Source organism: Mobula birostris, chromosome 20 (genome assembly GCF_030028105.1).
Source record: "Mobula birostris isolate sMobBir1 chromosome 20, sMobBir1.hap1, whole genome shotgun sequence".
NCBI classification, from domain to species: Eukaryota; Metazoa; Chordata; class Chondrichthyes; order Myliobatiformes; family Myliobatidae; genus Mobula; species Mobula birostris.
Window position 1 is genome coordinate 60898843 of NC_092389.1, and position 16193 is coordinate 60915035.

The 16193-nt window shown below is 41.3% G+C and overlaps 1 protein-coding gene across 1 annotated transcript; it reads left to right on the top strand.

The window, feature by feature from the left end:
• The first annotated feature begins 1939 nt into the window (after window positions 1-1939).
• On the top strand, window positions 1940-9029 carry LOC140185020 (probable G-protein coupled receptor 139). The gene is made up of 3 exons (XM_072238246.1): window positions 1940-2066; window positions 2332-2530; window positions 8090-9029. Exons 1-3 carry the CDS (start codon window positions 1940-1942, stop codon window positions 9027-9029), a joined length of 1266 nt encoding a protein of 421 aa, XP_072094347.1.
• The last annotated feature ends 7164 nt before the right edge of the window (window positions 9030-16193 follow it).

The window sequence follows — 16193 nt, forward strand, 5'->3', positions numbered from 1 at the left end:
AAAAAAAAAGAAATAAAATTATTACAAAAAAGTTACATAAGACGTGAAGATGTTGAACTACTGTGGACAGATAACTGAAAAGGATCCTGATGGGAGTTATAAACAGGCCCTGGAACAGTAGTCGGGATGTGGTCTACGAGTTACGACGGGAGATAGAGAATGCATGACAAAAGGCAAAATTTCAGTAGTCATGGGAGATCTCAATGTGCAGGTGGATTGGGAAAATCCGGTTGGTGCGAGATTCAAAGAAAGATAACCGTTGGAATGCTTACGAGATTTTTTTGAAGAGCACACAATAATGCAAACACAGACAAGACAGGCACATGGACACAAGATAGACACACACACACACACACACACACAAATACAACGACACTTTCACATCTCCCTCCCCAGATCTCCACTGTGTTCAGTGTGCATTCAATATTCGATTGGTTTCAATCTGATATCTCCTTCATTTTTTTCTAAACTCAACGAGTTCAGGCCTGGAGTCATCAAACCGTCCTCACAGGTTCACTCTCTCATTTCCTAATCTACTTCCTGAATGTACTGAGACTGTCCGTGCTCTCCCCTTTTCAGAATTAAACCCATGATATTGCTGTATCCCATACAAACAATGCAATGCTATTTAGTTCCCCGAACTATTGTACACACATCCCTCTGGTGTCCTGAAGGGTTTCTTCCGCACCAGCCAGGTGTTCACAGCATCCACGCTGTCTCGTCAAAGACTGAGCGCCGTCTGCTAGCTGGTCTGACACAGACACACAAGAAGACGGACTGACAAACACGCGGAAGCATATAAACACACAGAGATGCAGACAGACATAGATACATGAATAATTCAGACAGCTATTTTATGAAGTGCTTGAAACCATTCTTGCTTTGGGATATTCTAATGTGATTGTACTAAAGTCAACGGGCTTGGGGTGCGCACAGAACTGAGCATGTCGGTGTATTTGGGAGTGTTGGCGGGTTCGAGGAGTTTTGGCGAATATGGGGATACACGGGGATTTGCCGATGTGCGCGCACATATACAAACCCCATTTCCAGAAAAGTTGGGATATTTTCCAAAATGCAATAAAAACAAAAGTCTGTGATATGTTAATTCACGTGAACCTTTATTTAACTGACAAAAGTACATAGAAAATATTTTCAATAGTTTTACTGAGCAACTTAATTGTATTTTATAAACATACACAAATTTAGAATTTGATGGCTGCAACACACTCAACGGAAGTTGGGACAGAGGCATGTTTACCACTGTGTTACATCACTTTTCCTTTTAATAACACTTTTTAATCGTTTTGGAACTGAGGATACTAAATGTAGTAGATTTGCAATTGGGAAATGTTGTCCATTCTTGCTTGATATAAGGCTTCAGGTGCTCAACAGTCCGTGGTCTCCGTTGTCTGATTCTCCTCTTCATGATGCGCCATACATTTTCAATAGGAGATAGATCTGGACTGGCAGCAGGCCAGTGAAGCACACGCACTCTGTGTCTACAAAGCCATGCTGCTGTAGCCCGTGCAGAATGTGGTCTGGCATTGTCCTGCTGAAATAAGCATGGACCTCCCGGGAAGAGACGTCGCCTTGATGGCAACATATGTCTCTCTAAAATCCTAATATACGCATCAGAGTCAATGGTACCTTCACATACATGCAACTCACCCATGCCGTGGGCACTGATGCACCCCCATACCATCACAGATGCTGGCTTTTGCGCCTTTCGCTGATAACAATCTGGATGGTCGTTTTCATCTTTGGCACGGAGAACTCGACGCCCGTTTTTTTCCCCAAAACTAGCTGAAATGTGGACTCATCTGACACCTCAGAGGATCGGTCTCCCTAACAACTCTATCAGTGGGCCGCACCCACTCATAACAACCGGGACATCTCAGTTCTCATATCTGCCGCAATCTCCTGTACCGCGCCACTCGACATGCAGTCCGTGGTCAGCTCAACGAAGGACATCACTAGCGAGGACCGTACCCTGCCGATGGAGGCGTCCCGGGCCTCCTCCGCATTCTCCTCCTCCAGTACGCCTCTGATCAGCTCGACAGCCGGTGGTGTGTCGCGCGTCTAAAGCGGCAGTCGGAGACCCCCAAGTTCTGGGACTGGGCGCCTTCCGCTATTTGGTCCATTCTTAACTCATCCAACTCAACCGTCTGAATGGTTCCTCTGTGCCGCGATCAATTTAGCTGCCTCTCCAGCCGAAAAGAAATGTAGGCAGAAAGCTTCTCCCCCTCCTCCTGACACACGCACCAAAACCCCGTCATGAGCTCCACTGGGCCTTCCGTCGCAACAAACACCTTTTCCGGTGCTTGCATTTAGGCCGCAGAATGTCAGTGAGATTCTTTACGGCTCTCACTCGGTCAGCAGCCCGCCCGCTCAAACTTTCAGTCTTTGATGGAAATCTAACTGAACACCTTGTTCACGAAGTGGTAAAAGCTTATCCAAGTAGAGCTGCGAAATTGAGTTGCCGACAAAACGGGACGAAGATTTCCGACAAGCATCATTTATCTGGTGCCGGGTAATTCGCAGATGGAACAATATCGATGAGAAAAAAGAATCACTGCTTCTCCCGTTTCCAAACTGAAAACATTAATTTGGGATGCGTGATTGTGAGGGGAAGCATTGCTTTGTCCGCCGGAGCAGCATTTCTAATGTCATCTCATCTCAGTAAGTCTGCTAATCATTTACATTGACCATAGTCCGGAATACATTAGTCAACAAGAATAACAGATAATGATAACCCAAAAAAATCATAATTTAACTTCTGGAGGTTAGTTGAGAGGTTTGCCATCATCCTGGAATTAAAAACAGGGGATAAAATATGTTCGGCTGAATTAGCTGAACATAGAAGAATGTTAAAGATGTTTTATTGTGGAGGATAAGTGGCCAATGGAAGAACACAGTGTTCAGTGTCGACCATCGGCCATTTCCAATACTCATGTAACATCTCCGATCTTACTAACGACCACAAAAAAAAATAATTTAAAAAATCGCAAAGTAGGTTTTACGGGGAGCTCGGGTGCTGTGTGTCTGAATTATGAGTAAGATGCAACCAATACCTTGTTTAAGTTTGACCAAAGCTATGACCAGGTAATTCGATTGTGTTTATTATGGTTGATTGTAAAAGTGGTGTTACTGTCAGAAATTGGAAGCTGTTGTGATGTGAGAAGATGCTGTTTGTTTTACGGAATTAAACAATGGATGGTGAGTGAAATAAAAATCTCTCCGCTCCCCACCATGACGCTGTCTGAATTTACCGAATATTCATACTGATTCCCTTGATCTACTCTGCGTCTCTGACAATTCGCAGTGAGCCGAAGGATCTGATCGGTTCCGTGTGATTTCTGCGCAGTTGCCCTACATATAAAAAGTTATTCACAGATGTGTCTCGACAGCGGATGTGGGCGCCACCTCCCGGTGGGACGCGAAATACAAGATTTTCAGAACGTGTGGTATCACGGACACTTTCCTCAGCAGCAAAAAAAAACGTAAATTTTCCAAATTGATTCCGAACACCCATTTTAATATCCTGCTTTTATCTGTTTTGTTTTTGAAAGATATCAGAGTGGAATCAAGTTTAGAGTAATTTATGAAATTTAAAAAAAATACAGAGTGGAAAGTAAAAAGAGCTCGCATTCTGTGGCTGGAATCTCATCGTCTGTGCATCTCTGAAACTCTAAACAGACTTGCATAACTAACGTCAGCAATTACATTTTATGAATTCTATTATTTTATTATAACTAGGTGTCTGTGCAGTAATTCAGCATACTTAAACACACTAACAAGAATCTTGTCTGCTAATTAGCATTTTAGAAGACAAACACAATCCTTACATAAAGCAATTTTCTATATCAACTCGAAATTCAAAATCAGTGTACTAGAAATCTTGTGCAACATATTTTAACATTCTATAGAAACGCAGTGTGAAAAGGCATTTTTCAGCTTGCTCCCGAATTATACCGATCTGTCTCACAAAATACCACATCTAAATTCCCTATTTATACGAACACTAATCATTAATTTCTCCAATGGTCAATTCTCTCTGAATTGGGTAACTCGTATCCGAGTTTGAAACTAAAACTCTAGATTTAAAAGTAATGCCGGAAAGACAACACAAATGCTCCTATTTTCCTTCATTCAGAAATTTAGGAAACAACTGAAAAAAAAACCTTAGAATAATCATTACAGCACAGCAGCGGATCACTCCTACATACACATCCATTCTGCTGCTATCTATTTGCATGTAGAGAGTTTTACAACTGCTCCCAGCGGCTGTTCCATGCACCCACCACTCTGTATAAACTACTTTCTTCTGACGCCCAACCTTATACTTACTTCCAATCACCTTAAAATAAACCCCTCTTATAATGAACATTTCTGCAATGGGAAAAGTATCTGGGTACACGTCTATCCACGCCTGCCGTCATCTTGAATAATTCTAGCAATTCAGACCTCATACTCCTTTGCTCCAAAAGAAATATTCCATCTCGGATAACTTACCTTCAAAGGGCATACACTCAAGTCTAGAAATCACCTTAGTAAATACTCTCTGCACCCTCATTAAAGCTCTCGAATCCTTCCTTTAATAAAGTTCTAACAACGTAGTAATGATATCGTCAATGTTTTGTTGTTTGCCCCATTTTCCCATCCTAACTAAACTAAACTCGGCCCGAAACGTCGACTGTACCTCTTCCTATAGATGCTTCCTGGCCTGCTGCGTTCACCAGCAACCTTTATGTGTGTTGCTTCAAATTCCAGCATCTGCAGATTTCCTCATGTTTGCATGGAAGTTTAGTTAGAAAGATTCAGTCCCTCCGTATACATGGAGAGGTGGTAAATTGGATTGGACATTGGCTCAATGGAAGAAGCTAGAGAGTGGTAGTGGAGGATTGCTTCTCTGAGTGGAGGCCTGTGACTAGTGGTGTACAACAGGGATCAGTGCTGGGTCCATTGTTATTTGTCATCTATATCAATGATTTGGATGATAACGTGGTAAGTTGGATCAGCAAATCTGCTGATGATACAAAGATAGGAGGTGTAGTGGACAGTGGAAAAGGTGTTCAAAGCTTGCAGAGGGATTTGGAACAGCTGAAAAATGGCAAATGGAGTTTAATACAGACTACCGTGATGTATTGCACTTTGGAAGGACAAACCAAGGTAGAACATACAAGGTAAATGATCGGGCACTGAGGAGTGCAGTAGAACAGAGAGATCTGGGAATACATATACAAAACACCCTAAAAGTGGCGTCACAGGTAGATAGGGTCGTAAGGAGAGCTTTTGGTATATTGGCCTTTATAAAACAAAGTATTAAGTATAAAAATTGCAATGTTATGGTTGTATAAGGCATTGGTGAGGCCGAATTTGGAATATTATGTGCAGTTTTGGTCACCAAATTACAAGAAGCATATTAATAAGGTTGAAGGAGTGCAGAGAAGGATTGCAAGGATGTTGCCGGGACTTGACAAACTGAGTTACAGAAAAAGGTTGAATAGGTTCGGACTTTATTCCCTGGAGCGTAGAAGAATGAGGGGATATCTGATAGAGGTATATAAAATTATGATGGGTATAGATAGAGTGAATGCAAGCAGGCGTTTTCCAATGAGGCTAGGGGAGAAAAAAGAAACACTGGAAATGGGTTAAGGGTGAAGGGGGAAAAGTTTAAAGGGAATATTGGGGGTGGCTTCTTCACACAGAGAGTGGTGGGAGTGTGGAATGAGCTGACAGATGAAGTGGTAAATGCGGGCTCACTTTTAACATTTAAGGAAAACCTGGACAGGTACATGGATGAGAGGTGCATGGAGGGTGACGGTCCAGGTGCAGGTCAGTGGGACTAGGCAGAAAAATGGTTCGGCAACAACCAAGAAGGGCCAAAGGGTCTATTTCTGTGCTGTAATGTCCTACGGCTATGCTTTTCTATAACATGGGACTGGAAACTACAAAAATTGTCCGAAATGATGTATTACAGATATAATGAAGCCATGGGACTTCCCACACACAGGGTAGCGTGAGGTATAGGTTATTGTTATTTTATGTCGCCTATAACAACTCATGCGAATTAAATACAACGATTCTTAAATTCAGTAAGAAAAATATGGAGACTGCATCACCTATGGATAAATTACAGCTCTCATGTCTTCACATAATGGACACACAGAGCCGTGTCAAATTCGCAACATAATAAAAGAAAAAAAATTAGTGCGCAATGTATGAAAATAACGCACCTGCAAGAAATAACACAAAATGTCAGTGCAGAGAGAGGAAATGAATCGATAAGCTAGTGGGAGAAATACGAGTCCTTCGTGATAAACAGTGCAGTTCTATTGAAAAAAAATGGTATTGAGTGTATCTATTTTTACAGATAGTTTTGTGAAACACGCTCCTTACATTAATCACAAATGAGCCAGCTGTGCCCGTATGTTTAGATGTGGATGTGGACTTCGAGATGCATAACTAATCTAATCGTTTACTAAATTGTTTCTCCGTGAGATTGACCACTGTTGTGGCACCAAACCAGTTGGAAAGCAAGCAGGAGGTGTGAATGTTCCCCTTACAAAAAAAGATTATTGAATTGGACAATCAAACTAAATGTCCTTCCTTAACCTCAGAATCTTAATGCCCTTCGCCTATTGTTACTGCTGATGATTATTTGAGGGTGATAGTCCACATTGTAAACATATTGCGACGAAGGATTATTTTATGTGAAAGGCACAAACTCTGTGCCAGAGAGAAAGAAAGTACAACGTTCTTGTTTAAAAGAGTGAATCAACAAAATTAAACTTAATTGTTATTTTGTGATTCTTCCGAGGGAGAGATTTTCATTGCACAATGACGCAACTCAGATAAATGGTTTACCTGAAGTGTTTGTTTAGTGGACTGTCTCTGATGTGACTAACCACGTGGTATGATTAATTGCCAGAGGGCACTTCCCTCTCCTGTATAAGAGCTTGCAAAGCAAACCACAGCAGATATTAGCAGTTGGACTACTTTCAACTGATAACAAATTCAGACAGAAAATGGGCTATCCAGCAATTTACTACATCGCGTGTATTTACTATCCTGTACTAGCAGCGATTGGTATCCCCAGTAAGTAACTGAAATTGACTGCGATTGCATGAATGTGATTTGTTCTTTGAACATTTCTTACAGATGGTGCTTCATTTGGTGAATGTGGTAAGCCTGGTCGGATTTAAGTACATATCTTATTGTATGTGTTTGTTTTTTCTCTGGAATTGTTACTCGTTTCTCACGTCCGATCATTTTGTCTGTATATTATTCTGTTCTAGCATTTTACCTCTCTCGACCTTCCAGCTTTACCATCACGTCTTGTTCTAAATCTGACTCCTCATCAATGTAGAAATTTTAAAGTTTACGGAAATGAAATCAAAATCTTTAGCATCGCTGAGGCAGCTCTCTCCACGGGCTCCCCGGTTTTTCGGGAATACCCAGTTTGTTCCCCTCTCCGTCTTAATGCAACAGAAGTTTTCTTTTCTCTATTTATTTGTCTAATTGTCTCTCTAATTGTCACAATAGCTTTGAAAGCTCTTAACTTTTAGAGTGTCCTCCTTTCCTTGCTGGTTTTAATTTAGATAAGATTAGATGCATTTTATTTTATTTCTTACATCCACCTCATAACATGAAGGAGTGAAAACCTTTATGTTGCGCCCCCGTCGCAATGTCCAAGATCCAAGTTCATTTGCCACCTCTACATGGAAACGTGCATGTGGATGCCGTTCACCCAATCCAAAATATTATCTCCGAGGAAGGAGTCTCACTGATTCAACTTTATTCCCGCAATATATTAAAAACGTGCAGCATTCTCAGCTACAATGATGGGTCTGTCCTGGGAGTGGGTCGGTAAGACGCTCACTGGAAACTCTGCTTTCAGCTGTAAAGTTGCGGATCGACTGTTACTCGGGCCGTCGTTATCATCCGATCGAAGTACAGTGACTGAGCCCGTACGAATAATACCTCCAGTCTCCGAATCGAAGCCTGCCTGACCCCGCAAAGTGTCAGAGGTTCACTCAATCCGATTCAGCACATTTCTATGCTTGTATATCAAGTAAAAATGATCCAGGTTTCTGCGCGTGAAACTAACTTTCCTTTACTCCTTTGCAGTTAATTTAGTGGCGATTTTGATCCTGTGTCTGGGAAACTGCGGACTCTCTAAATGCATCTGCCGTTACCTGGTGGGAATGGCAGCAGCTGATTTACTGGGTGTCATTATTGCTGTTATAATCTCTGAGATTAATAATATTTATGGTTATGCCTTTCCGTTGCTCATCACACCGGTTTGCGCCGTGACGCATGTCCTGAGGATCACAACCATGGACTGTTCTGTTTGGCTCACGGTGGCTTTCACGTTCGATCGCTGTATTGCAATCTGCAGTCAAGAGCTGCGGGAACGATACTGCACCGAGAGGACAGCGACTATTGTGATTGTAATTGTGGTTTTAGGAAGTTGTGCGAAGTGTGTTCCATTCTACTTCGCGGTAGAACCTTACCTTATCATTGATAATGTACCCTGGCGATGCATTTTGAAAGCGGAATACATTTATTTACCAATATGGAAAGCATTCCAATTGTTTCACATCATCACTGCACCTTCGTTGGCGATCGGCTTGATTCTGCTTTTCAATGCTTTAACAGTCAGTCATATTATCGCGGCAAACAGAGTTCGCCGGGGGCTCAGGAACAGCAGCGAGAAAAAGAATGATCCGGAGTTAGAGAACCGGAAAAAGTCAATAATATTGTTGTTCGCTCTCTCCGCCAATTTCATATTGTTGTGGATCCCCTATATTGCATACACTATGAACTGGCAAGTTCAGAATTACTTTTACACAGACAGATATTTGAATACCCCGACGTATATCCTGCAACAGTTTGGGTTCATGTTGCAGTTTCTTTGTACCTGCACCAACACGTGTATCTACACTCTGTCACAGAGAAAATTCAGGGAGGAGCTGAAGGGTGGAGTCAAATATCTGGTTACGTTAAATCGTCGACTTTGTAGGTAAAACACAAATCGAATTGTAAGCGTTGACGGGAGTTGAAATACATTTCTATATTATTGATTTGTTTGGTAAATGTGCCTATATTCCTGCAGCCAGGTGATTGAACGTTAGCAGTCTGCCGGTTTCAGTACAGTCAGTCAGTATGTGGGGCAGGAAACAACACAATGGCGCAGATGCGTTCGCTACATCAGCAGAAATTGTATTAACAACCTGGAGTAATATCGGAATCTGGGCCAACAAACTATGTGAAGCCATTATTATTTTTCTTACTTTGGTAGAATTCTATTCTAATTCATTGGATCATTCCAGCGATTTCTGTGACAATTGGAGAATTATGCTTGAAATGTGGAAAACTTGTGTCAGTTAGAGTGAGCTCATTAATCTACAATTTCCATTGTACCAGTGAAAAATACCTGGCAGCTGCCTTTTCATTCAGAAAGCACGTGCCTCTTCCAAAGCCGGTCTAAAACTGCACGACATCCCAGTGAGCTCCATAAATGGAGATGTGTAACAGTCTTACTGAGGGGGAATGGTATCAGAAATGTAGCTGTGGATTTTCTTTTTGAGTTAATTTTCGTCGTCATTAAAAAACCCACTCTGCAGAAGCATTTGGATCTAATACATTGTGTCTACTAATGTTATGGATTTGAAATTTCACAAATTGCGATGACCTTGGAAGAGGACGCGACCAATGCTTCACACGGCATGTGTGCTGAATGCTCTAACAGTAAACGAGAGATCAAAAACAAATGACAGCATCAAGCAGCAGCCTCAGTGCGTCTTGACGGATCTTTACTGGTTCCATTACACTTTCTGTTCCGTCTACATGATGTCCCCATACTACACACAATCTACACGGTGACACAGAGGAAAATCAAGGAGAAGCTGAGAAATGTCAAACATCTGGTGACATTATGTGGTCAGTTCAGTGGAAAGCACACAAATCTAATTGTAAGTTGTTTTGGTAGATCAAATACATTTCTTTATAATTCGTATCTTCAGTAAATAAGTCACATCTTCAAGAAGTCTGGTGAACGAACCAGTAGCTGGGATTCGGAATCATAATCTGAATTAAGTTTAATAACATTGACAAATATTGTGAAATATGTTGCTTACCACAAGACCATAAGACCATGAACTATAGGTGTAAGAGTAGGCCATTCGGCCCATCCAGTCTTCTCCACCATTCAATCAAGGGCTGATCCAATTCTTTCAGTCATCACCACTCCCCTGTCTTCACCCCATACCCTAACCAGCACCATGCTTTCAATAAATAATAATAAAACTATAATTTTCAATGAGAAGTACATGCAAAGGTCCAGCATAAATTCTCGAAGCAGTTAAAAGTGAAGTAAGATACTGAGATAGTGTTGAGGGATTTACTGTCCCTTTAGAAATATGATGGCGTAGCTAAGTAATATTTCCCTTTCGGAGCTGGAGAAGCAGTGTTATTTTCTCACTGACGTTGGTTTTGCTATGGATTACCCGGCACCGCGATAAAAGATGCACCTCGAAAATCTTTGCCCATTCCCATGGCAACTCAATTTCACAACTCCACCTGAATAACTTCCTCCAAGTAAACGAGGTGTTCATTTAGATTTCCATTAAAGACTAAGACGCCTATTGAGTCACATCAAGATGGTCCACTGAACAAACACTTCAGGTAAATAATTGATATCAGTTGTATCATGGTACAATGAAAATCGCTCTTCAGAAAGCATATTTCCACATATGAAATAACAAATGTGGTTAATGTCGTTCACTTACACTGTAAAATGTGAATAGTGTCATAAACTCATGAAAGTACAGCTCAAAAGTTGAACCTTCGGCTTATCTAGTCCATGTCGAAGCCATTTAAAATACCTGCTCCCATCGACCTCCACTGGAACTATTACTCCACCATTACGAACATTCTTTCGGACACCGAGTTTACCAGTTTCAAATGAGACAGTTCTATATTTCAATGTTTTTTATTGATTTCTTACATAAAAGAAGAACACAGAGTACAGAATACAGTTTATTATAATCACACTTATAGTGTCGAAACCCCATATTCATGTAATTTAAATTGTAATATTGAAAAATAATATTTTTATTATTCAAAAAAATCTATATCCACTACCAAAAAAAGCTATTCGGTGAAGAAAGAAAAAAAGGAAAAATCCTTATCATACACTAAAACATATCATTAGCCAACATCCGTACTTAATAACAAAACAATGATTTTGAAAATAATTCAGAATTGGTCCCCACAATGTTAGAAAGTCTTGTCTTGATTCAGAAATTTAACAACGAATCTTATCTAAATGTAAGCATGACATAACATCATTTTACCATTGAGCATGAGTCGGCGGAGCAAAGTCCTACCCCCTGAACAACAAAGCCCTTCCAGCCACAGGAAATAAATGCCAACAGGTGCAAGTCAGGTGTCTCAACAAGAATATCTTTTCCTCCAACAATACCGAATAATGCGGTCAAAGGGTTAGTTTTAAATTTTACTTTAAAAAGTACAGAAAAAGTTTGGAATACTTCCTTCCGATATTTTTCAAGACTCGGACATGTCCAAAACATATGAATTAGCGAAGCTTCTCCATTGTTATATCTGTCACAATACGGAGATATATCCAAATAAAATCGAGACAGCTTATCTTTAGTCATGTGGCCCCGATGCAACACTTTAAATTGTAGCAGAGAGTGACGGGCACATAACGATAAGGTATTAATCAATTTTAAAATTTCATTCCAAGATTCCTTGGAAATTGAAATCTGTAAGTCTTGTTCCCAGAGATTTTTAATTTTGTCTAAAGGGACGTTTATCTTTCCCAACAACATAGAATAAATATTAGATATTGGTTCATTATGAAGATGTTTCAATTTAAAAATTACATCTAATAAATTATTATAGGAACTTTTAGGAAATCTATGTAATTAAGATCGCATAAATTCTCTGATTTGCAAATATCGAAAAAAGTGGCTTTTTGGTAAGCTATACTTAGCTGACATCTGCTCAAACGAAAAGCGACTTCCTCCACAAACAAATGCTGGAGGCATTTAATACCCAGTCTATCCCAATCTTCGAAAATTGCATCAGTCATAGAAGGTTTAAAAAAAAGATAGAGAAAATGGGACTTGAAGATAATTTCAATAAACCAAAATATTTTCTAAATTGAACCCAAATCCTGAAAATATATTTAACGACAAAACTATCAATTAGTTTACTTAAAAATAAAGGAATTGAGGATCTGAGAAGAGAGATAATAGAAAACTTATTAACAGACGTTAGGGTAACTGGCCTATAATTTCCTTTCTTTTGCATTCATCCCTTCTTGAGGAGCGCAATTTACAATTGTCTAGTGCTCCGGGACCATGCCAGAATCAAGTTATTCTTGAAAGGTCATAAATAACGCATCCATTTAGCTCTTGAGCAACATCTCTCAGGACTCTGGGATGTAGTCCATCTGGCCAAGATGACTTACCCACTTTAAGATCTTTGATTTTGCCTAGCAGTTTTTCCTTTGTAATAATATAGGCACTTACTCCTGTTCCTGCACCAGTGGCACACTGCTAGTGTCTTCCTCAATGAAGACTGGTGCGAAGTGTCCTGTAAGTTCCTCTGCCATTCCTTTGTCCCACATCACTAGCTCACCAGCATCACTTCCCCGTGGTGCAATATCAACTCTCACCTCCCTTTTACTGCGTGAGGAACTGAAAACACCCTTGGTATGCTGCTTATATTACTTGCTAGTCTGCCCTCATATTTCATCTTTTCCCGTCTCATAGATTTTCCCGTTTCCTTTTTTCTGAAGTTGAAGAAACTAATAACAAAAAAAAACTATTAACACTAATAGGGAGGAGAAGATGGCGGCGCGACGCAGCTCGCAGCGGCCTCTCCGGTGGTGATGTCTGTTATTTGTCAAGTAGGGTGCAGTGCACAATCCTGATTTGATGGAGACGGACGTGAGAGCACGGGGGAACATGGTGAAACTTCTGAAATGCTTGCTTTGCTGCTGCTGCTACTGTGTGGTCCAGAATCTCCGGAGGGGAAGGCCCCGAGTACTCGGCTTTGCTTGTTGCTCGGCGGCCGGGGTGGAGTCGAAGCGCTCGGCATCGGAGAGGCTATGTCGGAGGGCTGGTCGGAGGCTTGAAGTTTTCGGATGGACTCAGAGTTCGCTGTGGTCGGGTGCTTCCGATGGTGCTGCATCGGCAAGTTTGCGGCGCTTGGATGTTCATATTAGGGAGAGTTTCTCCCTTCTACCGTCTGCGTGAGATGGCGAGGCGATCGCGACTTTGAGACTTTTCTTTACCGTGCCCATGGTCCGCTCTTTATAAATTTGCGGTATTGCTTTGCACTATTGTAACTATATGTTATAATTATGTGGTTTTGTCAGTTTTAGTCTTGGTTGTCCTGTAGACGAATATCGAAGTGAGCACAAATTTGGGACCGTGCGCCGATTTGGGGATGTCGGAGGATTTGGGTTTGTGACGAATATCATGGTTGTTTCCCTTATATATACTTCAATAATGAATGCAATTCAGAACTTGATTTTTGTTTATTTCTATCTGTTAAGCTGGAGGCAGCCATTTTGTGAACTGTTTCAAATGATACTTGCTCTGGGATAACCTGATGTGCATGTCGGGTTGTCAGCGGGTTTAGGTGTGTGCACGGATTTTGGGGTGCACACGGAATCTGGGTGCATGAAGACACGGTGAGCAGTAGGGCACCGAGAATCGGTAGAACAAAGGGACCTGGGAACACAGATTAATAAATACTTGATCGTGGCGCCACAGCTAGACAGGGTCGAAAAGAATCTTTGGGCGCATTGGACTTCATAAATGCAAGTACTGAGTACAGGAGATGGGACGTTATTATTAAGTGGAATAATACGTTGGTGGAGACCAATATGGAGTATACTGAGCAGCTTTTGTGTCCAGGAAAACAATGCCGATGAATTTGAAAGATTGCAGAGAAAAAAATATAATATGTACGTTTATTGGGAATCGGAGAGCTGAGTGGTCGTGAAATGTTGAATAGGTTAGGACGTTACTCCCTAGAATGTCCGAAAACGATGGGAGATTTCATAGGCATACAAAATTATGAGTGTTATAGAAAGGGTAAATGCAGGCAGGATTTTCCCTCTGAGTTTGGGAAAGACTAGAACTAGAGGTCGCAGTTTTAGGGTGAAATATGACATATCTAAGTGAATTCTGAGTGGGATTTCCTTGACTCAGAGGGTGTTGCGGGCATGGGAAGAGCTGGTCGGCCGATGTGGGTTTGATTGCATTGCAGAGAAGTTTGGATAAGTACTAAATGGACAAAGGGATTCATTTTCTTTGTTGCTGTGCTCTCTCACTCCAGGTAAAGTGTAGATGAAAGGGAACTGGTTGGCTCCGTTGTCGGGAGGGAAGGGTTATGTTTTAAAGCCTTCTTGATGGGGAATAGAACTGTATAGGTACTGGAAATCCATGGACAAAATGAGACGATCAGGGCCAGGGATTTTAAAGTTGCCGAAGTGCTCAGGAGCGCGGAGGTAGATGGGACTGGACTGAACCGAGGGGGATAAAATGAATTCGAGCCATACGTTCACATGTTTAGTCAGGGAGGGGCAGGCAGAGACAATGGCCCTACCCACAAAAAGAGATAGGAACGCACAGACAGTAACACGCAAAGACAGACCCAAAAACCCGACAAATACTCAGAGACACAAACACAAAAAGACATACAAAGATGCAAAATAACATACAGATACAAACATCCACATGCATACACACACACACACACACACACGCAAAGCGACACTTTCACATCTGTCTCCCCTGGCCTTCACTCTGTTCTGCTTACATTCAATATTCGATACGTTTAAATCTGCTTTCTCCCTAACGGGGTTGTTCCCTCATTTTTCTGAGATCAACGAGTTCAGAAGGGGAGCCAGCAAAGGCTCCTCATAGGTTCCGTCTTTCATGTCCCATCAAACCTCCTCAAATGTATTGAGTAGAGACTGTCCGAGCTCTCCCCTGTTCAGAATTAAACCCGTGATATTGCTGTATCCCCTACAAACAATGTGATGCGAGACAGTTCACGAAGCAGTACACACACATCCTTCTGGTGTTCTGAAAAGTTTCTTCCACATTAGCCAGGTGTTCTCCGTTGCCACGCCGTCTCGACAGAGACCGAGCGCTGTCTGCGAGCCGGTCTCTGACACAAACACACATTAATAATGAATGTATTTAGAACCTTTAACTTTTTAAAGGTAGAATCAGCTATTTTATGAACTGTTTGAACTGATTCGTGCTCTGGGATAATCTACTGTGCATGCGTGGACGGAAGCGGGTTTTGGTGTGGACACTGAATTGGGGGTGAACACGGATTTAGGTATGTGCGCTGATTTAGGGTGTGTTAGCTATTACGGGGTTGTCCACGGACTTGGGGATCTTTGGATTTGGGGGTGCGGTTGATGAATCTCAGGATGTTTCATTTATAGATACTTGAATAATAACTGCACTTTGAATTTTTCTTGCAAGTATTTTTTTTCCGGTGGAGTCAGCTATTTTGGAAACTATTTGAAATGATTTTTGCTCTCAGATAATCGACTGTTCATCTGGAGGTGTTAGCGGGCTTGGGTGTGTGGACGGATTTGGGGATACAAGCAGATTTGAGTTGCGCACACACTTGGGTATGTCAGTGGATTTCGAGGTGCGTCAGATTTGGGCATGCGTGCTGATGTGGGGGTTTGTCAGCGAATATGGGTGTGCACACGGATTTGGGGATATCAGTTTAAACTGGGCAACCTGATGATATTCACAGTGCAGTCCGGGTCATAACAAGTGTCTCTACCGAATTTTGAACCGCAGATTCACTTAGAATGTATAAATAGCCTATCTGATATTTAAAAAAGGTGATTAATCATTTAATTAATGTTTCAGAGATCTAAAATCTATTTCAATAGATACAGGTCAAATTTGACCCGGAACAGACTCAACGTACAAAAACTTGGAGCACCTGTACAAAAGTATAAAAATTTTAAATACTTTCACTTTTGCGTATTTTGGGTCACTTTAGGAAAAGTCATCAAATTTCGGCTAAAACTGGCATTTAGGGCGTTTTTACTGCTGTCAAATAAAACGGGTCAAATTTGACCCGGACTGTGGAGGCAGCAAATTTCTGACTAT

Bases quoted from the DNA above. Each gene is read 5' to 3' on its own strand.
- LOC140185020 (XM_072238246.1), top strand. From the start codon at position 1,940: ATGCAGTCCGTGGTCAGCTCAACGAAGGACATCACTAGCGAGGACCGT. The intron at 2,067-2,331 runs GTGTGTCGCGCG...GCTTGCATTTAG, and splicing joins GATCAGCTCGACAGCCGGTG to GCCGCAGAATGTCAGTGAGA. The intron at 2,531-8,089 runs GTAATTCGCAGA...AAAATGATCCAG, and splicing joins CATCATTTATCTGGTGCCGG to GTTTCTGCGCGTGAAACTAA.